Genomic DNA, 24,005 nt, shown 5'->3' with positions numbered 1-24,005 from the left:
TTGATTTTGTTGTTGTTGTTGTTGTTGTTCCAAAGGCATAGAAGGTTGTTGCTGATCATTTTGCTGTGATTTATCACCGTACTGTTGTTCGGGTTGTTGCAATTCTACAGGTTGATATCCTTCTTGATCCACAAACTCATAAAGGGCTTGATCGTTGTCAATAATATGATTGCCTTTCAGATCACCTTGTTTCTCTTCAAGAGATGAACCGTTCACATAATTCCTTTGCTGATATTTTTCCTGATTGATCTTTCCATCATATTGTTGTTGATCCTTTTGTTGTTGAGCATCATGTTGTAATTGAGGTTGATTGGGAATTTCAGCATTAGCAGGTGCTGATAGTTCAGCAGTAACAGAGGCATTTTGACCAACAAATTCAGATACGGGGATTTGTTGATCGTTCCATTCTTCCCATTCTACAGTACCAACATTGGAGTCAGGCACAACCGCGGCAGGTGATTCATTGGCTTGTTCATTACTGTACTGCTGATTGGAGTAGTTGTATTGCCGAGAAGTTGCAAGCTGTTGAGAATCATCATATTGTTGAGCATAGTCATAAGATTGTTGAACAGTAGCATCTTGCTTTTGTTGTTGTTGTTGTTGCTGTTGTTGTTGTTGAGAAGCATCATATTGAGGCTGTTGCAGCTGGGTAGTATCATATGGAGGTTGCTGATGTTGCTGTTGTAATTGAGCAGTATCATACTGAGGCTGTTGCTGTTGCTGTTGCTGTTGTTGTTGTTGTTGTTGTTGTTGTTGTAATTGAGTCGTATCATACTGAGGTTGTTGTTGTTGTTGAGTCGTATCATATTGAGGTTGTTGATGTTGGCCATAATCATACTGTGCTTGTTGAGAATAATCATACTGTTGCTGAGAATAATCATACTGCTGCTGTTGAGGCGCATTGTAGGCATAACCTTGTTGCGAATACTCATACTGCTGTTGACCATAATTGTACTGCTGTTGTTGATATTGCTGTTGTTGAGGGTCAAAAGACTGGTAATGTTGCTGGTAACCCATGTCTGATACAACAGATTCTGCATATTGTTGATGACCTTGGTACAAGGAAGGATCGTAAGGTTGAGTCAACGTCGCCACTTGTTGTTGTTCTTGTTGAGACTTTGGTTGTGAATATTGGTCAAAAAACAAAGAAGATGATGTATTCATTGGCGTTTGACGTTGTTGTACTATGGGAGGACGATTATGTTGAGTGGGCGTTCCATATGAAGCTTGAGATACAGTTTGATTTATGTATGACTGATCTATAGTGGTAGATTGCTGATGAGTTCCATTGACTTGTTGAGGATATCCAGATGAAGGTAAAGGAGCTGTCGTTGGTACCGCCATAGGTTGTTGTTGTTGTTGTTGTGCGCCAAAGAAACCTTGATGACTATTCGGCTGGTTTGGATGACCAAATGGAATAGGACCTTCATCCACAGGAGGTTCTTTTGATGAAGGCATATTGAGTCAACTATTGAATTATCGCGGTATATAAAAATGGAAAGGATGTGGTAAAAGAAAAAAAAAAAAAAGAACAAGAAGAGGGGGGTTAAGACAGGGAGGAAAAAGAAGGAAACAAAAGTAGAAAAAGGGGTAAAGAGAAAAAAAAAATAAAAAAAAGAAAGATAAAAAATGGTTAGTTAAATATCATAATAATAATAAATAATAAAAAAATAAAAATTAATCAGTATTAGAGTTTATGCCATTACGTTTTCAATAGTTCTTGTAGACCTTGTGGTGTGAAGAAGAGTGAGGAAGAGAAAAGAAAGAAAAAAAAAATATCGAATGCGAAAGCGGTGTTGTAAACCATTTATTGGGTGGACTTTTTGGATTGGTTGCCACCAAAACTGACTTAAAAATCCCAAAAAAAGAATTAAAGTCCATGCTTTTTTTTTTATTTTCAATCATTTGTACAAAAGGGAAAAAAATAAAATAAAAATCAAGGGGGGGAAGGTTGATAATACATTAAGATAAATACAGAATAATGAAGAGGTATACTATAAGTAACAAACTAAATAAAAATAATTATGTACCTGCCATTTCTTCTTTTAAGCTTGCCAATCGTTCCATTCGTTGAGAACTTGCCAGTCTTTTAGATCCACTACGAGATCGTTGCTGTTGCTGAACAGGAGGAATATTTTCAATTTCATTTTGCATATGTTTCAATAAATCTTCTGCCTTGATCATCACTGATTCCGTTTTGGTTTTTCGTCTTTCTCTAAGTGTATTGCGTCGACTACGTTGTTTGGTCGCTGTTGCCATTTCACCAGATCGAAGTCGTTCCAGTAAATTATCCATAATATGCTTGTCATCTTGATTATCAGAAATTGCTTCAATTGCCTGTGCCCCTGATCGTGATTGTTTGAGTCGTTCTTTTCGTTGTTCCTCATATTTCTTTGCTTTTTCTGCTTGTTCTTGTTTTCTACGAATGGCTTCCAAGTCACTTTTTGCTCGCTATACATAAAAAAAAATATTTTTTTTAATAAAGAATATATATTTATATTATATGCACACTTACTTCCCAACTTGATGTAAATGTTTTGAAGATACTGAAGAATTCATCTGGCTTCATATCACTAGGATTTTCTCCAAAATACGTCACCACATCCTTGTAAGCTACATCCATAGATGTATACCGAACTTCCAACTGATCAAACTTCTCTACTGCTGTATCCCTAAAGTCTGACATGATGCTTGCAAATTTATCCCCTTCTGGTGCCACGTAGTCATCTCCATAATGTCGATCTAATTCATGTATGATTTGTTGTAGTCCAACTCTTAACTCATTGTAATCCTTAACTAAGTCTTGAATCGTCACTAGAATATAAAAACTGAATAAGTAGCTATTCCCTATTTTATTTTTATTTTTTTATTTTATTTTTTTTGTTACAAGCTTGATGCGTTTACCTCTACATGCTTCCCCACATAGTTGTAAATCTTCCAATAACTGCATACTTGTGGTCGCAAACTTGCTTTCCATAGTGCTGATCAAAAAGTGCAGAAGTGTTGAATCATTGTTGGAAGCTTTTGTATCTATAAGCTTGTTGATACTAGCAATTCGAATACCAAATGCGCCACCTTGGAAATTGGTCCCATTCAAGAAGTTGCCAACCAGCAGGATGATCTATATGAAATACGAGAATCATAAGATGTGATGATACAGTTATTATTTATTCTAATACTTACATTTAGAAAATCTTTGAAGGCCTTTGATTCTCTTAAAGACGTAGATGCTTCCATTACATTTGACATATTCTACATTGAAAAAAAAAAAGAAAAATGTTAAGTCATATCATCATCCTCTTTAGATATAGTTTACTTACTCGTCCTAATTGAGTAATCCGTTCTGGAAAAGTCACCTTGAACAGCATACAATCAATACGTTCTTTGAATCGATCAATGGATATAATCTAAATATCGTGATAAAAACATAAAGAATGAATAATCATGAAGAGATTACCTTTATTATTTTTTTTTTTTTGGACATACCTCGGCACAAAAAGCATCGGGTTTTGATAAGTTTTGTAGATCGTCTTCAGAAGCAGTTTTGAGGAAGACGGACAATTTCCCCATTTCTTCAGGTGTTGGTGCATTGAGTTGCAAGTTACGTAATAGAATTTCGGTACAAAACTTCTCATCAACAGCCAATATTTTTCGTTTGATTTCGTCGAAGGGTATATGCTTGCATTTCGCCAAGATTGCAATATCTATAAATGTATACACAAAGTAAGTTCATCTTTTTCACTCTTTCAAAAAAAAAAAAAAAAAAAAAAAAAAGAAAAGAAAAGAAAAAGGTCTGACAACTTACTGATATTATATGCCTTGCGGGAATCGATGATATTGATTTCTTGTTTCTTTTCACGCATTTGTTTCTTGGGTTTTGGAATCACCTTTTGAGCAAATAATTCCTCCATCATATCAAACAAACCTTCAGAATCCATTTTCGATTCCCATCCTTTTTCGATATCTTGTGTAGATTCCCAAATAGTAGATTTGATTTGTTGCATATTGATCTTTTGCCATTGAAGAGCGCGTGTCTTGACATTGGGAAGGTGGTTGACTGGTTTCCTTGTCATAACGTTGAGTGGAGGAGCTGCAACAGGTGGAAGTGGAGGAGGAGAAGGAGTCGGATCATTTCCTTTGGATATATCGATCGAGATGGATGATTTTCTGTTGGATGGTGGTACAAAAGACTTTCTAACTTCATTGTTCTTAGCTTGTCGTTTAATGGCTGCAGTGAATGAAGACGGACCGTTTGATGTCCCAAGACCAGCTGATGGTGGCGGTGGTGGTGGTGGCAACGGAATTGATCCAGTAGAATTCGAATTTTGATTCGTTGTAGGAGGAGAAGGTGGGGGTGGCGAAATGGATTCAGTCAGAATTGTAGTTTGATTGATCATCGGATGTGGTGGTGGCGGCGGTAATGGAATGAATTCAGTCGAATTTGTAGATTGAACCATGGTTAAAGGAGGAGGAGGTGGTGGTGGTGGCGGTGGAATAGATTCAGAATTCGTATTTTGATTCACGGTAGCAGGAGAAAACGTTGGCGGTGGCGATGATGACGAAGATGATGTTGAAACTCCAAGAGATCCAGTGGAGTGATTGGTATCGTTTCCAAGTTCAGTTGTCTTATTAACTGGTGATGATGGCGATAGAGATGGAAGTGCTGTATCATCAATAACAGCTTTTGTTGTTGTTGTTATTGTTGTTGTTGCTTCCGCTGTTGTTGCTTCCGCTGTTGTTGCTGCTGCTGTTGTTGCTGCTGCTGCTGCTGTTGTTGTTGTTGCTGTTGTTGTTGTCGTCGATAATCTGGCTGAACTGGGTGTGGTATTTGCTGAGATCATCTGTACTTCATCCAGTGATGTATGCCTGACTTCCTTTTCTGTTGAATCTATTGAACCAGCTACATTTGTTGTGTCAGCTATTGACTGTATTGGTGAATTTGGTGAAACTAAAGGTGATATTCCATTTTTCTCCGCTTGACTATCACGAGATGAAGTAGATGTATCCACAGATGACAGAGTTGAAGCTAGTGATTTTCTAAATTCATCGTTATGAAGTTGACGCCGTAAAGGTTTTGGTCGACGTTGAGCAGATCCCATCAAAGGTAGAGTGCCTGGTAAAACGAAATCATTTAAACTGGTACTTGAACCAAATTGCATCGCTAATTGAGATTTGAATTCTTCAGAGAGTCCCATTGCCATAGATTTGTAAGAGTTTGCATCCGATTCCTTGTCTTTGGTATTTTCCACTTCACGATTTTGACGCCCTTCTAAACTTTCTTGAGCACGAATACGACCAACAGCTTTAGCTAAATCCTTTCTATTCAGTACAATTTCATCCTTGCCATCCGCTTCGTCCATATCATCCACTGCTTTATAAAAAGTATCGAGTTGGGATTGAGCCTTTTCCAAGTTTCGTTCATAATCCTGTTGTAAATCCCGGAGTTTCCCTTGTAGTGTTGAAATGGTGTGACGTGACATCCGAAGAAGATCTTCCAAAGATGCTGTTTTTTCCTTGAGCTGAGTTACTTGCGTTGCATCTAACAAGTAAAAGCAGTAATAAACAATAAAATGAAAGTATTAGTACTTTGTATCTTTTATTATTAGTTTTATTATTATTATTTCCTTACCATTACCACTTCCTTGAGAAAGTTGAACTTTAAGATCATCTCTTTCCTTGACAACTTCATCATACATCTCTTGTAATGTTCGTATTTCTTCCAATGTAGCTTGTAATTGATCTTGATCTGCAAACTTGTCCACTAAATGTCGTACAGAAGTTCCATAAGAAGCTGAGAAATCTTCCACCAAGCCTTTATGATCCAGTACTACTTGAGTCACCAAATTGTCAATGATTTGAAAATATCTTGATTTGAGACCATGTTCTTCTTGAATCAATAACATATGTTGAAGACAACTGAGAAAAAAGTCATATCCACGAGAGCCTTCTACACTTGATAATACACATTCAAATACATCCCTTGGATCATTCATATTTCGAAGTACTTTTTCATGATATATTTCCATAATATCATCATGATCATTTTCAGACCAATTCTTGTACTCTTGAATTTGTCGATCCACATGTTCACTGCCAAGTTCAGCCATCTTTTCCATCACTCTTTCCAATCCAGATGCATTGAGTTGATTTCGTAAATGAATTCGAACTTCGGTATCATCTACCACATTGATGATTGCATTGACAAAGATCATGTTGTATAGCTTTTAAAAAAAAAAAGGTAGATCAGTATCAGATTATTCTTTTTTTCTTCTTTTTTCTTTGAACTTACAGCGTATTCAGCTAATTGACTATCAGCTGCACTACCATGAGAACCTAAGCGCTTAAAGTCATCGCTTGCACCGACCATACTACCCATACGTCCACGACCACCCAAAGAAATATCCAATTCTCGTAGCCACAAATCAAATCGACCCAATCCTCTTGTTGAATCACGCATACGATCCATAGCCTTAAGAACCATTTCTTGACCTAATGGTACTTGAAAATAACAAAGAAAGACCAAAACTTCACATACCAATCGACGAGTGATGATAGAGGGAGAGACAATACAATTAACAATTTGTTGAATACAAGGAGGATGTTTGATGGCTTCCTTGGCACCAACCTAAGAGACAAAGTAGGTTAAAAAAAAAAAAAAAGGTAGGATGATCCATTCTATCTAATATCTTACCCTGTTATTTAATAATGCCTTGAAACATTTCAGTATATCACCTTCAATTTGAATTTCTAGATCTCGTCTAAATAAAACGAAGAAAAGGTGATTAGACTGTTTATATTACTTATCGCATTATTCAAAACGTATCTACTTACTTTTGTTTGATACTATTCAAATTGGTTAATGATTCTGTAACAAGTTGTAAACCACGCATTTCAATAAATTGTCTAACCCAACTATTTAATAATAATAAAATTAGTCAAATTAATCATGAGAGTAAAAAATAGTTTGAATTTACCTAAGAGGCATTGTACGTAAACCAACAGCTAAATGACCAATCACTTTCCCACTAATGACTTTTTCTGATAATTTCTTGACAAAATATTCAGGACTATTTTCCACCTCCTTATTTCGATCTGCGGTACGTCTTGTAGATATAGTTGCAGAAGGGATATTAGAAGCATTGACAGCTTCAGCTTGTATATCTTGAGTTACCATCAATCGTTTCTTTTCCATAGTGAAGCCAATCATAACATTTCTTGCTGTAGGATCATGAATCCCTCTTCTTGTCTAATATAATAAAAATCAAGTGAATATAAAGAGTTTTTATATTTTTTTTTTCATTAAAATTTACCAGCATTTTTTCAAAAAGATCTTGTATTTCAGTATCAGTCAATTTATCAGGATGAGTATTCATGGTATCGTTATCATTACTTGGTAGGGAATAAGTAGCTGATGATTGAGAACTTCGTATAGAGGATCCATCACCACGTCCTAAAAATAAATAAGAATAAAAGTGAATAAAAAAGGAGTTCTTTGTTTTCATTTAAAGTATATTATTACCAGAGAAATAGTCTTCAGTATTAGTTGAAGCAATAGAAGTATAACCACTATTTGTATTTGTAAAAGGAGGACTATGACCAGTTGGAGAATGAGAACTATGACTGGAAGATCGTTGGGGTATAGGAGTGGAGATGATTGGTGTTGATAGTTCAGGACGTCGTTTGGGTTTCGACTTTCCACGTACAAACATATCCATCACTACCGATATATTAAAAAGATAATAAAAATAAAAATAAAAAAAAGACGTGCGTATATATGTACTAAATGAAGATATAATATATGTAATATAATAGAGGAAAAGGGAATAGAATAAAAGGAATGGAAAGAGTTAATTAAGCTGATATGAATAAATATATATATATATATAAAAAGGGGGGAAGTGGGAAGGGAGAAAAAAAAGAAAGAAATTTGGGAAAATAATGATAAATATATAAAAATTGAGACTGGTGTAACGTTTGAAGTTTTTATTGACAAGATTATTTTAGTTGACTATTTCTAATTTTTGCCTTGTTGTTCTTGTAGTTTGTCTTGCATAACACTAACAATGGCTATATAAAAAATAAAAAATAAAAATTAATCATCCTATCAAATAAATATAAATTTAATCTATATTACCTCGTAAACTATTCTGTTTTCCTGTAATATTTTCTTCAAGTTTAGATAAATTCTTTTTGACATAATCTACCTTGTCAGCATAAAATTTGGATGCATCCGTAACAGACTGTAATATATAAAATTAATTTTCTAATGGTTAACGTTTCTTTTTTTTTTTTTTGTACCTTTTCAACATAATAACCAGTTCCAATATCCACAATCACCTTATCCACGTTACTGAGTTTCCCTGGTACATAAAGGTAAAAACAAACAAGATCAAAAGTTAAGAATAAATAAAATGAATATATATATATATATAGATAAAAGTTAGTCAATAGCAAAAAAGAAAAAAGGATATAGATGAAGTGAGAGGTACTAAGATCTGTTTGTCTAAATAACCAATAAATACATTATATTAATATTTACGCGTTATTTATCATATAATATTACCTTCAGGTTTTTCTGCTTTTAAACTGTTAACACTATCAGCACAATCGGTGAAACGGCCTTGGACACCTTTCAATTTGGTGTAGGATTGTGTCAGATGATTTAATTCCTATTTAAAAAAAAAAGATGAGTTTTGTTTTCAAAAGCAATCATGTTGTTTCTTTACTTCTTCTAATTGATTCTTGACATTTTGTAATGAAGGAAGATCGAGATCTGAGAGATTAATTTGTTGTGTTTCTGACATGAATAATAAAAAAAAAAAGTAATGGAAGAGAGAAAGGTAAAATAAAAATAAAGAAAAAAAAAAAAACAGGGATTCTGTGGAAAAAAAAAAAAAGAGGGATTGACCCCAACTCATTATAAAGACCGCTGCCGTAGCTCACCTCACCAGGTAACCATACTTTCAAATGTTGATATAATGTATGTGTTCGCTCTCTCTCTTTTTTTTTTTTTTTTCTCTACAGATCCATTTTATGATGACTCATTTCTTGTTATTTTGAATAAATACTTTATTAATCATCACCTTCATAGGAAGAGAGTGTTATGCAGTAAAATTGTGGGTACATTCAATAAATATATATTTCAAAAAAGGAAATTTCTTGTCATCTCTGCATATGAATATGTTAAAGTATTCAATTTGATATGAAATGCTGTATTATGAAGACTAACAATATAATATTGATTGATCAATGACTGATTTAAATCATATTCATCCCATCATCAACCAAAAACAAATAATCATATCCGAAAGGCGAATGATCCTCAAACCAAATATATAAAGTATACTACAGGAATAAAATGAATCATGATCATCATAATATCATCAAAATTAAAAGTATTCTTTTTTTTTTTAAGAATGACTTTTTTTTTTCTTCAACCATATATCTATATATTGATCCAAGTGTATACACTTTATTTGTTAAAACAACGCGTAAATGTAACTAAAAACTAAACTAAAAAAATAAATAAATCAAACCTTGCTAACATATCCTTTGCCTTTGTAGGATTCTGATGAGATGCCAGAAATAGGATTGGAATTTTGACTCTTGAGATATTCATTGGTAGCTTCTTGCCATTCTTTGTTCATAGATGGAGGTACTTCTTGACCTAAATAAAAGAAATGTATAAATAAACGATCTGGTTAAGAGAAAAAAAAAAGACCCGACATCCTATAATAGCGTTACCTTTGGCACGAGCAATAAGGAAGAATATAGTGGAGACAGTAAGTACTACACCAACACCTAAAATAACTTTGAAAGTATGTCCTTCTCCTTGAATAGGTGTACGAGGACCATGAGGACCAAAAGAGACATAGTCTATCAAAATAATAAGTTATTTTTCTTTCTTTATAATAATAATGGATAATAATGAAACTTACAACAAGCAGCTTTTTCTTCTTTAGAGAGTGCAGTCCATTCCTTCTTTTGTAATTCTTCTAGTTGTTTAGCAATAGTATTTTGTTCTGCTGTCGATAATAAAGTCCAACGCTTTGGGATAGATTCTACAGTAACATTGCTATTATAACGGAGACCAGTGACGCGTTTGAGTGAGAGTCTTGCTAAACTAGTGGATCGTAACATGGTGAGAACGGAGGGAAAAAAAAAAAAAAGAAAAAGTAGAGAGAAAGAGAAGAAAGGAAAAGTAAAAGAGAAAAAAAAAATTCCTTCGCTTATTAAATCTTACCTTCCCCCCGCGTGCAAAACCCCTCCCTTTCTAATTGTTACCTTTCACTCTCATTATCATATTTTTTTTTTATATCTTCTTCTTCTTCTTCTTCTCTTCTTTATCATTACGAGTTATTTTTCTAAATTTAATTCATACTATCCTTCATTCACTTTACTGATGGATTTATGAATATATATATATATCTTTAATAGAAGCAACTGCAACAAAGTAAACAACTTATGCACCGTGGAAATCGAGCGGCGAACTAATACTAAAATATCTGATGATCTTTTTTTTTTTTCTTATTTAGAAAAAGAGAATATCGTATGTTTCTAATCATTGTCTATTACAACACAAAAAATTTGAGAATCAAATGTTATCATCAATTGTTTTTTTTTCTATTTTATTTTATTATTTATTTTATTCAATCAATATCATACAACCTAAACTAAATATTTCTATACTATCTAATAATTTTCAGTCTTCATATCGTTCAATCCTAAATCTTCATTTGTTTCAAAACTACGTTCATATTCTTCAATAGTCATTTCTGGATCATCATCAGGAGCATACAAATTTTGTAAATAAGAATTAGCAAGAGGATCATCCACCACCAAAGTAACAGGTAAACGTTGACCATCTGCTACTTGGTCCAAATCAGTCAAAAAGGAGGTCCATTTAGCCTTAGCTTCTTCACTTGTAGAATCACCATGAGAGAATGCGCGCTCTTCTAATTCTGTATGCACTTGTCGCAATAACCCTTCTACTGTTGTAAATCGTCCACCCAATGTACCAGGAGTTAATTCCAAATTGATTTCTGGAATAGATAAACCACAAGTTTCCGACTATATAATATATATATATATATATATATATATATATATATATATGATGAGTATCTTTGACTATGATTATATATATATATTTACCTTCAAAATATCTCTAGACAAATCTTCAGCATCTGTCATCTTCAAAGTAATTCGTTTACCCTTGGGAGAAATGGCACCACCAGCCTTGACTTCATTATTCTTGTAACCACAGTGTTCACAGTTAGTAGCCATAATGACCACTTCTTTGAAATGAGGAATATCCATCACATGCATATTAGTTTCACTAGGAGCATTACAATTGGAGCAATTGGCAGGGAATGTTAACACTTCAGATACTTCTTCATCATCATCATCAGCAGCACCACGGGCGGCCAAAGCTTGATCAGCAGCAGATTGATCATTGGACAAACCAAGTGCAGTATTTTGTTCAGGTGTACGGATATACCATCGGAGTGTCAATTGAGGATCTTGAGCTGGTAAGCAACGGTTTTCAATATAAGAATTACCAGAAGGATCATCAATAGTCATAGTAAAAGATTGTTTGCCTTCACGATAGGATTCCATGGTATCAATAATGACTTTAATCTTGTTGTATAAATCTTCATCCATATGTTTACGAACAGCTTGTCCTTGATCTAAATCGTCGATGGCGTTCCCTAATAATCCTTCCACAGTTGTCAATAATCCACGACGATTGTTAGCAGGGATTTCCATATCGAGTTCTTCAAATTTGACAGAAGCAAAATCAGATTTTACCAATTGTCGATCCAAGTCCTAATATATAAAAAGAAAAATATCAATTATACTTTGTTCTCTATCATTAAGATCCCGTTGGATTTGTCAGCCATTCTTCCCCTCTTCTCTCTTTTTTTTCTTTTTTTTTGACTTACATCTTTTCCATTCACTTTGCAGCTAACAGTTTGTCCTTTTTCATTGAAAGCACCAGCGCTTTGAAGTTCATTGTTACGGAAACCACAATGAGGACATTCAAATGCCATTACAATGACTTCCCTGGTTAATATAAATAAATATGTATATCGATGGTTAGACAAACGTTTTATTCTTTAATATATGTATTCTATTAAACTTACTTGAAGTGAGGAATCTTAGTGAAGAGAAACCGAGTGGTTCCCTAACATGAAACAATAATAATAATAAAAAAGAGAAACGTTAGAATAAACCAAACACAAAAAAAAATATATATATTCAAATTAAGAATCGTTACCATTTGTTCACACTTCATACAAAGACTTTCAATTTCAGTAGGTTTGCTATTATCATGGAGGTCAACAAAGATAGGTTCTGCAGCAGTTTTATCGGCCATTATGTTCACAGTACAAAGTAAAGAAAAAAGAATAAAAAAAAAAAGGTCTTGATTTTTTTTTTTTTTTCTTGCTTAAACGTTGTATTCGGTGACTGAAATACAGAAAAGCCACTGTTCTGACTAAAAATGGAACTTTGGAGCATCCACCAGAAGAAAACTTCCTTTTCATCCCAGACTGCCTTTTCTTTTTCTTTTCTTTTTTTTTTTTTTTTTTTTTTTTTTTACGATCATTCATATTTATTGATACCAAAATGGCTATTAGCAGAAGCAACATGAACAAAAGTAAGGGACTTGGATTGTTAGTATTTTTTTTTTTATAATGAGATATATGAACTCAAATTCTTCTTCTTATTATTATTTGTGTTAGTCAAGGGTCCTTCTATCGAAAAGAGAAGACGGTTACAGAAAGCCAAGGCAAAGAGTCTTCATCCCAAGCCTGCCGTTATCACTGCTAGTAAGAACCTGTCTCGAAAAAAGTTAAAGAAAGTAGAAAAGGCATTACGTAATGTAAGTAATAATAAAAAAGAAAACATGTATTTGATCTGATTAACATAATTCATATTGTATTTCTCCTATAGGAAAAGAGATGGATGGCTAGTAAAGGACTTATTGTGAATGAAGAAGAAATGACTGGTAAAGAAAGGAAAAAAAAAAGATTACGGATTTGTATGTGGTATTGATCAAGCAATTTTTTTTTTATCAGATGTTGTTGAAGTGCCTCCTGAAAAGCGTAGAGTGATGGTGACCATTCCTGAAGAAATCCTTCTTGCTTCTGCATCTGGATCTGGAACGACTTTGGGTGGCTACTGAAATATAGTTAATTTTTTAACTATTGGTCAATCATTTAGTTGATTTTATTGTTGATCTCATTTTATTTTTATTTTTATCATTATTATTATTGTTATTATTTTGTGCATTCTCTTCTTCCATCTCAATTCATTTTATTCTTGTACTATATACGTTGGCTCCAGTTGAATTAGACTTGAAAAAACATCAAATAAAATCATCATTTTTGAAAAAAAAAAAAGACTTGATTTCCATGATGGTGGATTGTTGATATTTTATTTGATTTGTTTCCTTGGATTATAAATGATGATGGATCATATGTGGTGATAGATGATATAAGATATAAATGACTAATGATGATGTTCCTAAATGATATGTTTATTATATTGTGGTTGCGGAATGATAAGCATGATAGAAAAAAATAAAATGATGAAATAAAATGTAATCCATTGATTATCAAACATGATATCAAGATGTTATTTTTTATTATAAAGTGTACAATACAAGTCTAATCTAAACATGATCTAATCTAATTCGTATTGGACCAAAGCCAATTCCTTGACAAAAGTAGTATCATGTGTATCACCAGGATGACAGTCACTTTTGCATACATATACCAATACCGTTCCAAATTCCATACCCGAGTTCAAACTATCCAATTTCGATGTGTTCATAGATGGTTGAGTATCTGTTGCGTATTCAGATGTGGGAAGTATAGATAACACATTCGGCATTAACTGCATTTCAAACACACGTGGACTTTGACATACTTCACATTTGCCGCCTTGATTGCCACCCAGATGTTGATCACCGATTGTTTGTTGATACAAAAGTGGAGATCCAGCCCATTCGTATCTGATGCATTGACTTGGTTCATACGCCACACGATCCATGAATTTCTTGAATTGTTTATCCACACCACGAGGTAATTGTTGTTTTTCATATTGTTCATTTATCCAAGTTCCTTCTTCATTATTGGTATCATCTTCCTCATTCAATAATTCAGCTTCCAAATCGAGGTATTCTTGATAGCGAGACATATCAATCTCTACATCTTGATCCTTGTTTAAATCTTCAGGGGTAATGTACAGATATTCACCAGGAAATGATGGTAAATCTTTGGTATCTACAGGTGGAGCATTATTCGATTTGATTGGTTCGACTGTTGTTGTTGATGATGATGATGATGTTGTTGATGATTTTTCTTTGAGTTGAAGCTTGCCCAGTTTTTCAGCTAGAGTGTCAGTCGTTGGTTTGTTCATACCGAATCCGCTGCCTATATCAGCTTTACTGGAACCGAATTGTTTGTTAGCACCCCATAAATCACCTAACTATTATCATACTATGGTCAGTTTATTTTGTTTCCTTTGTATAAACTATCATGCTTGTTTTTTTATTTTATTTTTTATTTTTACCTGAAATCCTTGAGGTGTACCAAAACCAGTAGATGCTTTTTTCTTTTGCTGTTCCAATTTCTTCTTCTTTTGTTCTTCCTTTTGTTGTTGAGCACGTAGGTAGTCTTCGTCTACTAAATGAGATCGTACAACAGAGAAACTACATTATTGAAATAAGTCAATTCCTGCATGGTGTAATTTATACTGTTCTTTTTTTTTTTTTTTTTACCTTCCGTCCTTACGCATACAACTGCGTCGATTACAAGCCCAAATATAAATCACACGATGATAAATTGAATCAGGTAAAGGAACATAGGTTTGGCAGAGTAGATACATCCAATCATGACAAAGACGACAGCGGCATAGATCATTTGGAGGAGTAACGTCATTATTCAGCCACACCTTGATTATTAAAGAAGGAGAAGAAAAATTTGATTTGTAAGACAGCTATGCATATGACAACTTTTTTTTTTTTGTGTACTTACAGGGAGACCACCTAACTTTGTGATATATGGATCCGTATCTTCTTCTTTTGATATAAACCCATCAGGAACACCTAATAATATATTTTGTATCTTGCTTGAGGATTGTTTTTTCTTTTGTGACATTAGATCTTGACTACTAGTGCAATAAGGAGTAGAGAGAAGGGGGAGTAGAAAAAAAAATTTTTTTTTTTCATTTCCTTAGTGTTTTTCGATCATCCCATTCACCAATGGGAACCTTGAATTCAAAGGCCGAAAAGAGCACTTTTGCTTGCGATTGACAGGTGGAAAATTTCATCATTTATAGTAAAGAAGGTGATTGGCTGGTTGTACAAAACTGAGACTGAGGAGAGTTTAAAAACCTTTTTTTTTTTTTGATTCCTTTTTCTTTCCTTTATCTTTTTCTTTTCATATCTTTATAACATTCATCAATATGTCTCCTGTTAATGCTACCTCTGGCTTTGGTACCCGTGCTATTCATGCTGGCCAAGAACCTGACCCTATCACTGGTGCTGTGATTCCTCCTGTTTCTTTATCTACTACTTTTAAACAAACTGCTGCCGGTGTTCACTCTGTAAGTATAATAGTTGAATTGGAACGGCGATGTCATTTTTCCCACGAGAGCCTGCGAAAAAAATACGGGAATACACAGGAACAAAAAAAAAAAAAACTTATTTCTTATTGTTTTCTTTTATATATAGGGTTACGAATACTCTCGTTCTGGAAATCCTACTCGTCATAACTTTGAAACTGCTGTTGCCGCTTTGGAAGGTGGAAAGTATGGTCTTGCTTTTGCTTCTGGTTCTTCAGTTACTGCTACTATTTTGAATACTCTTCATTCCGGTGCTCATTTGATCTCTGTCAATGATGTTTATGGTGGTACTTACCGTTACTTTACCAAGGTAGCTGTTCACAATGGTGTCGAAGCAACTTTTGTTGATCTCAATGATGCTGCCAATGTCAAGCCTCATTTTCAAGAAAACACAAAGGTAAAAAAATTTTAATATTAGAAACGGAGTTAGTGGGTGACGGCAAAAAGGGAATGTTCCTAATCTTTTTTTTTTGTTATTATTTTGTAATAGCTTGTATGGGTAGAATCTCCCACTAACCCTACTTTACGTATTATCGATATCCGTGCTATTGCTGACTATGCTCATGCTCATGGTGCTCTTCTTGTAGTTGACAACACTTTTATGAGTCCCTATTTCCAAAATCCTCTTGCTCTTGGTGCTGATATTGTTGTCCACTCTGTTACCAAGTACATCAATGGCCACTCTGATGTGGTAATGGGTGTTGCCGTTACAAACAATCAATCCATCTATGAAAAACTTCAATTTATGCAAAATTCCATGGGTGCTGTACCTTCTGCCTTTGATTGTTTCCTTGCTCGTCGTGGTTTGATGACTCTTGAAATTCGTATGCAACGTCATGCTGCCAACGCTCAAGCCTTGGCTGAATACCTCGAAACTAATGATCTTATTGAAGAAGTCATCTATCCTGGTTTGCCATCTCATCCCAATCATGAACTCGCCAAGCAACAACAACGTGGATTTGGTGGTATGATTTCCTTCCGTGTCAAGGGTAATTTGGAGAATGTCAACAAATTCCTTGGTAACTTGAAATATATTACTTTGGCCGAATCTTTGGGTGGTGTGGAATCATTGATTGAATTGCCTTGTATTATGACTCATGGTGCTGTCTCTGCTGAAGATCGTGAAAAGTTGGGCATCACTGAAAACTTGGTTCGTATGTCTGTTGGTATTGAAAATATTGAAGATTTATTGGCAGATCTCAAACAAGCCTTGGAAAACATGTAATAGAAACGTTGTTTGGATTGAATTGGATACCTAGAATTAGTATGCTTAAGGATACTTAGTTTAGTTTGGATTATTGTACATATTTTATAGACCCTCTTTTTACTTTTTATTTTTTTATTTTTATTTTTATCCTTTTTATTAATAATCGTGATGCAATAAAACTGGGCTACCTTTTTTTTTTTTTTTTTTTTTTTAGTGAATCTATTTATTTTATTTTGTATGCAACAGGTATTTAACGGATAGGAAGGCAAATGAATTCAAATCATCAGCATCGTCATAATAAAGTTTTCTTTTTTACATTCATTCGTTCCGCGGATATCCATACATGGTCATTGGGATACGTTTTTGGGATTGACCACTTGATCATTGTACTCATCCATTATTCTCATATATCTTTGTTCTCGGGAAAGAATAATACACGAGACGACAGATTGTGCACCTGTTGCTTATTTTCTCACGAGTACACACGAACACACACACACATATACATGTACACACACGATGAATAGAACAGACAGAAGCAATATTGGTTCATGAAGAGTTTCAGAGTCAAAAAAAAAAAAAAGTACAATGTTTATTAAAAAATATATTCGTAACGTCTAGAAGCTAGATCTACACCACCCAAATGGCCCACATGATGATCGGCAAATCGCCAACCCCGGCGTTCATAAAACCTAATAGCATTTTCATTTTGATCCAAGACATAGAGATAGAGACGAGATACCCCGAGTTGTCGTGCCCACGCCATAAATGCCTCCATCAATTGCCATCCGCCACCCTTTCCCTGATGCTCCGGTAACACATGGAAATGGTCCAACAATGCACCATAGCCACAATCACGATCCCATTCCCCAGATACAAATCCAATAGCTTCCCCATGCTTGTCTTCCGCTATCAGTACTAATCGTTCGTCCGATGGTGCTTTTGTCATTGCTTGTTGCCAATACAGTTGTCGTTCCCTGAGTATATCATGGTCAAGATACTTGGTTGGTAATATACCTCGATAAGCTGTTTGCCAACTAAGAGTATGTATCCTCGCAAGAAGGTCAGCATCCAATTCGGTGGCAGGTCGCAATGTTGTTTCTATCATGGAATAAATCTAAAAAAAAAAAAGAAAGAGAGAGGTAAAAAAAAAAAAAAAAAAAAAAAAAAGATCCTTGAGTTCATAGTGTGTCAATTTTTCGGTTGGCCAATCAGGTCCCGCCCTTTTTTGTTAATACTTACTTAAATACCCCGCAGATGAAATCCGTTCGTTTGGTTCCATATGACAAGCTATCAACACAAAAAAAAAAAAAAAAAAGCTATGAATGGATGGACAATAAACACAAAATAATAAGTAAAAAAAGAAAAAAAGAAAAAGATATGGTTTTATTAACGTCGCACAAATCTATCTAATAATCGTTGCTTCACTGTTGATGGTGCTGAAGGTGTTCTAGCTCGTTTCGTCAGTGGATGTCTTCTTACTGAAGAACTGCCAGCAGTCCTTTTGGAGGTTCCCATATCATCATCGCTGCTACTATCGCTATTAACGTTATTGCTGGCATTGTTACTTGTTGTTCGTTTCCTTGATCGTTTAGTTGTTGTAGTTCGCCTTGATATTGATTTGGTACCGTCATCCGGATGGAATTCGTCATCTTCTTCTTGATATTCAAAATCATCACTATCATCCACTAGATAATCCTCCTCGCCAAAGCCTAGTAATTCCTCTTCTTCGTCGACTACAAATTCATCGTCACTAACATGTCCTCTGTTTGATGGTTGTTTTAGTTTGAGAACAAGTTTTGGTTGTTGGAGAGTTGCAGTACTAGATCCTACAGTCAATTTGTTGTTGTTGTTGTTGTTGTTGTTACTGTCAATGTTGCCAGTAATCGAATCATTACCCGAGTGTTTCTGTTGTTTGTTGTCATCACTTTCCTTTTGTCCAAATTTCAGTTTCAGCTTGATCACCTTGTGTTTATCAGAGTCCTGCATTCCATTGTTGCTGCTGTCGTTGTGGGTATTTTGCGCGAGTGGAGATGATTTGCGTTTCTTTTCTTTGCTGAACCTAGAGATTGCCTTTTCAACACCTTGTATGAGATTGAAGATCAAATCGGATGGATCTTCGATAGATGATGGTATGTCAGCCCTAGTATTCTTCCGTTCTTGACTGGAGGTTGTATCTTTTTCTAATAATTCTACGTCCTTTCGAAGCCATTGAGCGAGATCCATGATGCCTTGCAATTCAAATATGGATAATGATGATGAATCATCTATCAAAATAATAATAATAATAAAAATAACAACTGTTAATCTTCTTTGACTGATCCTATTTAAACCGTACTTTTTTTTTTCTTTTCAATACCTTGAAGTATAGAATTGTACTTTTGAGCAGCATACCAATTGATTCGTTTAAAATAAGGAAATCGAAATTTTGCAGGGACGTTCGTAGCTTCTTCAATATCATATATTTGTAGTTGTGTACCAATGTTCAAACCATGAAGGAAGTTTCCACCAATCACTAAAGCATCTTCGGGTGTATATACAGCATGTATCCATCCAGTGGGAATAATCCTATTACATTTGCTCATATCGTTAGTTTTTTTCCATTGTTCTCCATTCGTCTTTTATGACCTACATTGTATTTCCAGCCTTAAGATGTACTGCATAGCATGATTTGACTTCATCCCCTAAAAAAGTTGACGATTGTTCTGGTGATGAACTCCATTTTTGGTATCTTTTCAAATTCTTGCTTGTTGGTTCAATGAAATAGAAAATCTTGGAGCCACGGATAATGTGATAAAATACCTATTAAAATAAAAGTATATGAGTGGAATATCCGTTTGATTCTGTATCCTTTTTCATCCTTACCGAACTTCCACCAAAGTCTATATGACTAAAACAAAAGGAAAAAAAAAAAAAAAAAAAAAAAGAGAAAGATTAGAAAGTTTGTCATCAAGTAGCAAGAATATACTTACAAATCTGTATATGAATCCTTTGTTCCCATTAGACAATAAAGCTGAACTTTTGGGTATTCTTTGGGTCGAAGGTCTTTAGGCCACATATGATCAATCCAATCCATATCCCTAAAATAAAAAAAAAAATTAAATCAATTCATTTTTATTCCATCATCCTTCAAATATTATTTATTACCTGACAAGTTTGGGCCGAATAATACTACTTCCGAATTCCGTTCCACTGATTTCCAAACTTATGACATTTCTGATACGATCTCGATCGGGATTGTTGTAGTATTCTGCCCATTTACCCATAGTCCAACCAGGACTATCCGATTGAGTAGCAACATCTATTAGAAAACAAAAGAGTTAAGATTATTTTCAACAAGAAAGTATCATCTAAAGAACTTACCAATGACCTCTACTGGTCGATCTTCCCCTGTATTGAATAATTAAAAAAAAAAGATCAAATGTTAAGTAAATTTTTTCTTCTTATGATTTTATAACTATATCCAACAACAAAAAAAAAATTACCAACAGCTTTTGCAATATCTTGTACTGTTGTTTCATTTGAAGGCATCTTCATACCAAGATCTTGATCACATTCTATAACAAAAGGTTCCTTCAATCCATGTTTCCGAAAACGTTCCAAAGTGACTTGATCACCTTTATATCTTTTGAATCTGTCCATGTCAAATGTCTTGGTGTTGAGCATCTTGCCCCAGATTTTTTCATCACCTGCAAGTCCTTCATTCATATCAGCATAATTCAAACGTATACTATCGCGTTTTGACTTTCTTGGTTGAGGTTTCACTAAAGAGAGACAGAAAAAAAAAAAAAAAAGAGGGTGAGAAAATAGATACTGGAGACAAGTAGCCAACGATTATAAATGGTAAAGGAGAAAAAAAAAAGAGAGAGAGAGAGGAAGAAAGACAAGGATAAAAACATAATGTCATACTTACAAGTACTAGGACCATGTATAGGTAAGCAAGAAGGACAGTGGAAGATTTCAATTGTATCGCAGTCAACAGCGGGAATTTTTAAACAATCAGCATGATACCATATGGAACAAGCATCACATTGTAGCCAAATATCATATTGAGCACCAGTAGGATTCTTCTCTGTACACAAAGGACATAGTTCGTTCACGATTTCCATTACAATGTAAAAATATCTGTCAAAATAAAATGGCAAAAAAATAAAAAACAATATCGAACAGAGAGAGGGGGAGAAAAAAAAAATTTCAAATCGAAAATGGAGTTCATACAGCATACAGCCAAACCTGCTGTTTGGTTTTGCCCATTTTGAAAGTCCGTTTTCAAGTGATGAAGTGATGAGAGTCTCCTAAAGATCATTTTTTAAAATGAATAAAATAGATGAATATTAGAGTTCGATCCAAGTCATAGACTTTTTTTTTTTTATTATGTATAAAATAGACTTGCACTCATTGTAAATCATTTCCTTCAAATCAACTCATCACTTCTCTAATACAATTGATCAGCAAGTTACTGTTTTTTGAATGAATCATCATCATTACAGCAAACAGTCATAACAGTTTTTTTTTTTTTTTTTTAAAAAAAAAAAGCAGTATGAGATCAAGTATAATGAGGATGGTCATTTATTTTCTATAGTCTACTCTTGTGATGCTTGCTTCAAGACAATGTAATAAAATAGACAATGGCACTGCACCAACTTCGGTGATTTTCCAAATAAGGAATAGACTTTTGTTCCTATAATATGTATATATATATATATATTCATCTTTTCATTCATTGATTTATCTAGCCACCACTTTTTTTAAAGTAGTAGTTGATTTCTCTCTGGCTTATTCATCAAAAATTCTAACCATTGTTTTTGTAATATCACATGAGATAGAAATGTATCTCTTTCTCCTTCTGCAACTCGCTCAGAAATCATCATCATCGCATCAACTTCGAACTGAGTATACATGAAACCATTCTCTTTCAATTGCATTAATAGCAGTTTATAGATTACCTCCCAATTTATAGAGTAAATTAAAAAATAAAATTCAATATCGTCATCCTTCATCCAATAATGATCATCATCGAATAAAATGACCACCATTGGATTCCTCTTAAAAAAGTAGTTTAATATCATCTAATACCATTTTATCACTTATCTTTCCAGCTAATGTGCAATAAAACACTAAAATATTTCATCGATTTTTCAAAAAATTGCCTGATGTACCCTCGACGATTTAGTTTTACAGCCAAAATTTAGCTGAGGAATTTGAAAATTTTGGCTGTAAAGTCCAAAAACTGATCCCATTTTTTTATTTTTTTTTTCTGCCTTTCCAAACCTCTTTTACTTTTTTTTCTCCTTTTTCGTTCCTTATTACTTTTTTTCTTTCTTTCCTCTATCAACTAGCTTGGTTGGCACTTTTCCTCTTGGTTTGTTTCCTATGGAACGGTTACGTAGTCATGTCGTCAACCCCATCTATTAAACATCTTTTATGAACTCAAGGTAATGTTAACAAGAGGAAATAGAAAGTAATACATCGGACAATGATACTAATCCATTTTCATGAGCGTTTCTTTTCTTCTTTTTTAGGTTTTTTCACATCAGTCGAAGCGAAAACGGACAAGTAGTATATGGAATCCTATTTTGTTTCTATTGGCTTTGGTTACTATATATATCTGGTAAGTCAATCTCTCTCTTCTCTACTTACTTTTGTAACCTTTTTCCTTGTTTTACATCCTTTCTAACATTTTCCTTTCATACTTTTTTTTCTCATTCTTTCAATTTACATACACTAATCTCTTGATATTCTTCTGATTCTTTTTTCTTTTAGTATCGACAACTATGTGAATTGAATGATTTCGCATGGACAGACACCAAGATGGGAACTAGATCAATACAAGAAACAGGATGCAATTATTTGGACATACAATGGACTAGATGAATATATAACGAATATGGATGGAACTTGTCTAGATGAACATGTAGTAAATCGGATGATATACTAGGTCATCAAAGTAGAAGTGATTTAACACGTTACACTCGATCCAACTTTGATTTATGCAAAACTGGACTAGACGGAATTCTTGTTGATGAACCAAATACAGACATTACTTGATTATATGATGCATCTACTTTTGTACCTATTAACCCAATGGATGAACTTACTAGTATTGCATTTGGTAAGATGAAAATAATAATAATAAAAATCTGGGGCGGAATAATAATACAGTATCGCCTTTAGAACTGATCTTCATTTTTTAGTGTCTTCTTATGGTAGTAGGTAGTTCTTCAGGTCATATGTTTCGGATACTCTGTGGTTCCCTCTTTTGGTCAACAAGGTTGTCTGGCTCGTTTGTTTTTCGCGACACACATTGATGGTGAAAAAATGCAAGGCTTTATTTTCCCTTTTGTTTTGTTTGGTACTTCTTTATGGAAAACGATGGCTAGTTGACGAACACATACTCTTACCTTTTATTCAACAAATTTTTATGGATTTGTTATTATGAATCATTCGGTCCGATGGTAAGTCCAATGAACCTGAATGGAAAATTAAGAAACAAAAGAAAAAAAAAATACAAGGGTGTGCATGCTTGTATTCAAACCCATCATTATTTTTTTTACCTTTTTGAAATAGGGAGACATTTGGCAGAGATCATCATTGGATCCAATTCACTCGGAGAACTAAGATACAATCGATCGGAAAAACTCACGTGTCTTTGACTGGAAAGAATGTCAATGGTTTTTTAAGATACACAATGTTGGATAGACAATTATTAGTAAATGCAGTTTTGAATTTATTGATGGATGACAAGCGGGAATCATGTTTGATCTAGGTAATAATCATTGTTTGGAAGAATAAGAAGAAGGAAAAGGAATGATCATCGAGAAAGAGTGGAAAGATACTCATCATGATACAATTTAACATTCTTTTTTTTTTCTTTTTTGTATTTCTCTCTTTTTTTTTTTTATTCATATAGATCGTCTACAGTGGCGTGATTGGTACAATCCGGTATTGGAAAAAAAAAAGTCTTTTTGGATGAAATATCAAGTGAAACATGGCCATACTTCTGAAGTGATATACTTTTCGGACAATAGTAAACCTATAACAATGGATGGCTTGGATGGCTTTGATGATTTATAGTTTAGATTTCATTTTAGATAGTTTATAGTATGATGATGATTTATTTAATATATCACATAGACTTCAATGAAATAAACATGAACATTTGATG

The 24,005-nt window shown here is 34.0% G+C and overlaps 10 protein-coding genes across 10 annotated transcripts; 3 read left to right on the top strand and 7 right to left on the bottom strand.

Moving 5' to 3' along the window:
- Positions 1–1,785: 1,785 nt before the first annotated feature.
- On the bottom strand, positions 1,786–7,874 carry BX664DRAFT_355473 (uncharacterized protein). The gene is made up of 14 exons (XM_051547816.1): positions 7,520–7,874; positions 7,311–7,450; positions 6,975–7,246; positions 6,832–6,912; positions 6,692–6,758; positions 6,290–6,625; positions 5,630–6,221; positions 3,806–5,539; positions 3,487–3,704; positions 3,321–3,407; positions 3,184–3,252; positions 2,905–3,121; positions 2,516–2,814; positions 1,786–2,451 (listed from the first exon to the last, which is right to left on the bottom strand). The coding sequence occupies exons 1-14, from the start codon at positions 7,713–7,715 to the stop codon at positions 2,023–2,025; spliced, it is 4,737 nt and encodes a 1,578-aa protein (XP_051405706.1). The 5' UTR covers positions 7,716–7,874; the 3' UTR covers positions 1,786–2,022.
- Positions 7,875–7,958: 84 nt separating this feature from the next.
- BX664DRAFT_290689 (prefoldin, alpha subunit) lies at positions 7,959–8,881 on the bottom strand. Its single transcript, XM_051541903.1, has 6 exons — positions 8,727–8,881; positions 8,564–8,669; positions 8,472–8,503; positions 8,299–8,373; positions 8,135–8,240; positions 7,959–8,067 (listed from the first exon to the last, which is right to left on the bottom strand). The coding sequence occupies exons 1-6, from the start codon at positions 8,802–8,804 to the stop codon at positions 8,015–8,017; spliced, it is 450 nt and encodes a 149-aa protein (XP_051405705.1). The 5' UTR covers positions 8,805–8,881; the 3' UTR covers positions 7,959–8,014.
- A 569-nt stretch (positions 8,882–9,450) lies between these two features.
- On the bottom strand, positions 9,451–10,221 carry BX664DRAFT_322946 (cytochrome c oxidase subunit IV). Its single transcript, XM_051543587.1, has 3 exons — positions 9,939–10,221; positions 9,745–9,876; positions 9,451–9,667 (listed from the first exon to the last, which is right to left on the bottom strand). Exons 1-3 carry the CDS (start codon positions 10,138–10,140, stop codon positions 9,531–9,533), a joined length of 471 nt encoding a protein of 156 aa, XP_051405704.1. The 5' UTR covers positions 10,141–10,221; the 3' UTR covers positions 9,451–9,530.
- Positions 10,222–10,614: 393 nt separating this feature from the next.
- Positions 10,615–12,417, bottom strand: BX664DRAFT_322943 (ZPR1 zinc-finger domain-containing protein). The gene is made up of 5 exons (XM_051543586.1): positions 12,281–12,417; positions 12,147–12,187; positions 11,946–12,066; positions 11,155–11,829; positions 10,615–11,070 (listed from the first exon to the last, which is right to left on the bottom strand). The coding sequence occupies exons 1-5, from the start codon at positions 12,377–12,379 to the stop codon at positions 10,693–10,695; spliced, it is 1,314 nt and encodes a 437-aa protein (XP_051405703.1). The 5' UTR covers positions 12,380–12,417; the 3' UTR covers positions 10,615–10,692.
- Positions 12,418–12,592: 175 nt separating this feature from the next.
- BX664DRAFT_322938 (uncharacterized protein) lies at positions 12,593–13,404 on the top strand. Its single transcript, XM_051543585.1, has 4 exons — positions 12,593–12,661; positions 12,747–12,886; positions 12,958–13,012; positions 13,083–13,404. Exons 1-4 carry the CDS (start codon positions 12,631–12,633, stop codon positions 13,187–13,189), a joined length of 333 nt encoding a protein of 110 aa, XP_051405702.1. The 5' UTR covers positions 12,593–12,630; the 3' UTR covers positions 13,190–13,404.
- A 189-nt stretch (positions 13,405–13,593) lies between these two features.
- On the bottom strand, positions 13,594–15,235 carry BX664DRAFT_290680 (programmed cell death protein 2). The gene is made up of 4 exons (XM_051541902.1): positions 15,045–15,235; positions 14,789–14,961; positions 14,581–14,719; positions 13,594–14,496 (listed from the first exon to the last, which is right to left on the bottom strand). Exons 1-4 carry the CDS (start codon positions 15,165–15,167, stop codon positions 13,690–13,692), a joined length of 1,242 nt encoding a protein of 413 aa, XP_051405701.1. The 5' UTR covers positions 15,168–15,235; the 3' UTR covers positions 13,594–13,689.
- Positions 15,236–15,403: 168 nt separating this feature from the next.
- On the top strand, positions 15,404–17,042 carry BX664DRAFT_322934 (Cys/Met metabolism PLP-dependent enzyme-domain-containing protein). Its single transcript, XM_051543584.1, has 3 exons — positions 15,404–15,615; positions 15,743–16,030; positions 16,124–17,042. Exons 1-3 carry the CDS (start codon positions 15,475–15,477, stop codon positions 16,856–16,858), a joined length of 1,164 nt encoding a protein of 387 aa, XP_051405700.1. The 5' UTR covers positions 15,404–15,474; the 3' UTR covers positions 16,859–17,042.
- A 369-nt stretch (positions 17,043–17,411) lies between these two features.
- On the bottom strand, positions 17,412–17,993 carry BX664DRAFT_322932 (GCN5-like N-acetyltransferase). The gene has a single exon (XM_051543583.1). It carries the CDS (start codon positions 17,946–17,948, stop codon positions 17,436–17,438), a length of 513 nt encoding a protein of 170 aa, XP_051405699.1. The 5' UTR covers positions 17,949–17,993; the 3' UTR covers positions 17,412–17,435.
- Positions 17,994–18,229: 236 nt separating this feature from the next.
- BX664DRAFT_290676 (uncharacterized protein) lies at positions 18,230–20,949 on the bottom strand (the record flags this gene model as incomplete). The annotated part of the gene is made up of 10 exons (XM_051541901.1): positions 18,230–18,669; positions 18,925–19,107; positions 19,200–19,408; positions 19,473–19,642; positions 19,706–19,730; positions 19,813–19,920; positions 19,988–20,141; positions 20,204–20,230; positions 20,326–20,604; positions 20,673–20,949. The coding sequence occupies 10 exons, from the start codon at positions 20,947–20,949 to the stop codon at positions 18,230–18,232; spliced, it is 1,872 nt and encodes a 623-aa protein (XP_051405698.1).
- Positions 20,950–22,625: 1,676 nt separating this feature from the next.
- Positions 22,626–23,914, top strand: BX664DRAFT_311020 (uncharacterized protein; the record flags this gene model as incomplete). The annotated part of the gene is made up of 5 exons (XM_051542567.1): positions 22,626–22,757; positions 22,848–22,952; positions 23,035–23,102; positions 23,408–23,595; positions 23,751–23,914. The coding sequence occupies 5 exons, from the start codon at positions 22,626–22,628 to the stop codon at positions 23,912–23,914; spliced, it is 657 nt and encodes a 218-aa protein (XP_051405697.1).
- Between the last annotated feature and the right edge of the window lie 91 nt (positions 23,915–24,005).

Source organism: Halteromyces radiatus (assembly GCF_025201355.1).
Source record: "Halteromyces radiatus strain CBS 162.75 chromosome Unknown BX664scaffold_1, whole genome shotgun sequence".
Taxonomy (NCBI): Eukaryota; Fungi; Mucoromycota; class Mucoromycetes; order Mucorales; family Cunninghamellaceae; genus Halteromyces; species Halteromyces radiatus.
This window is presented reverse-complemented; position numbering and strand designations above follow the sequence as displayed.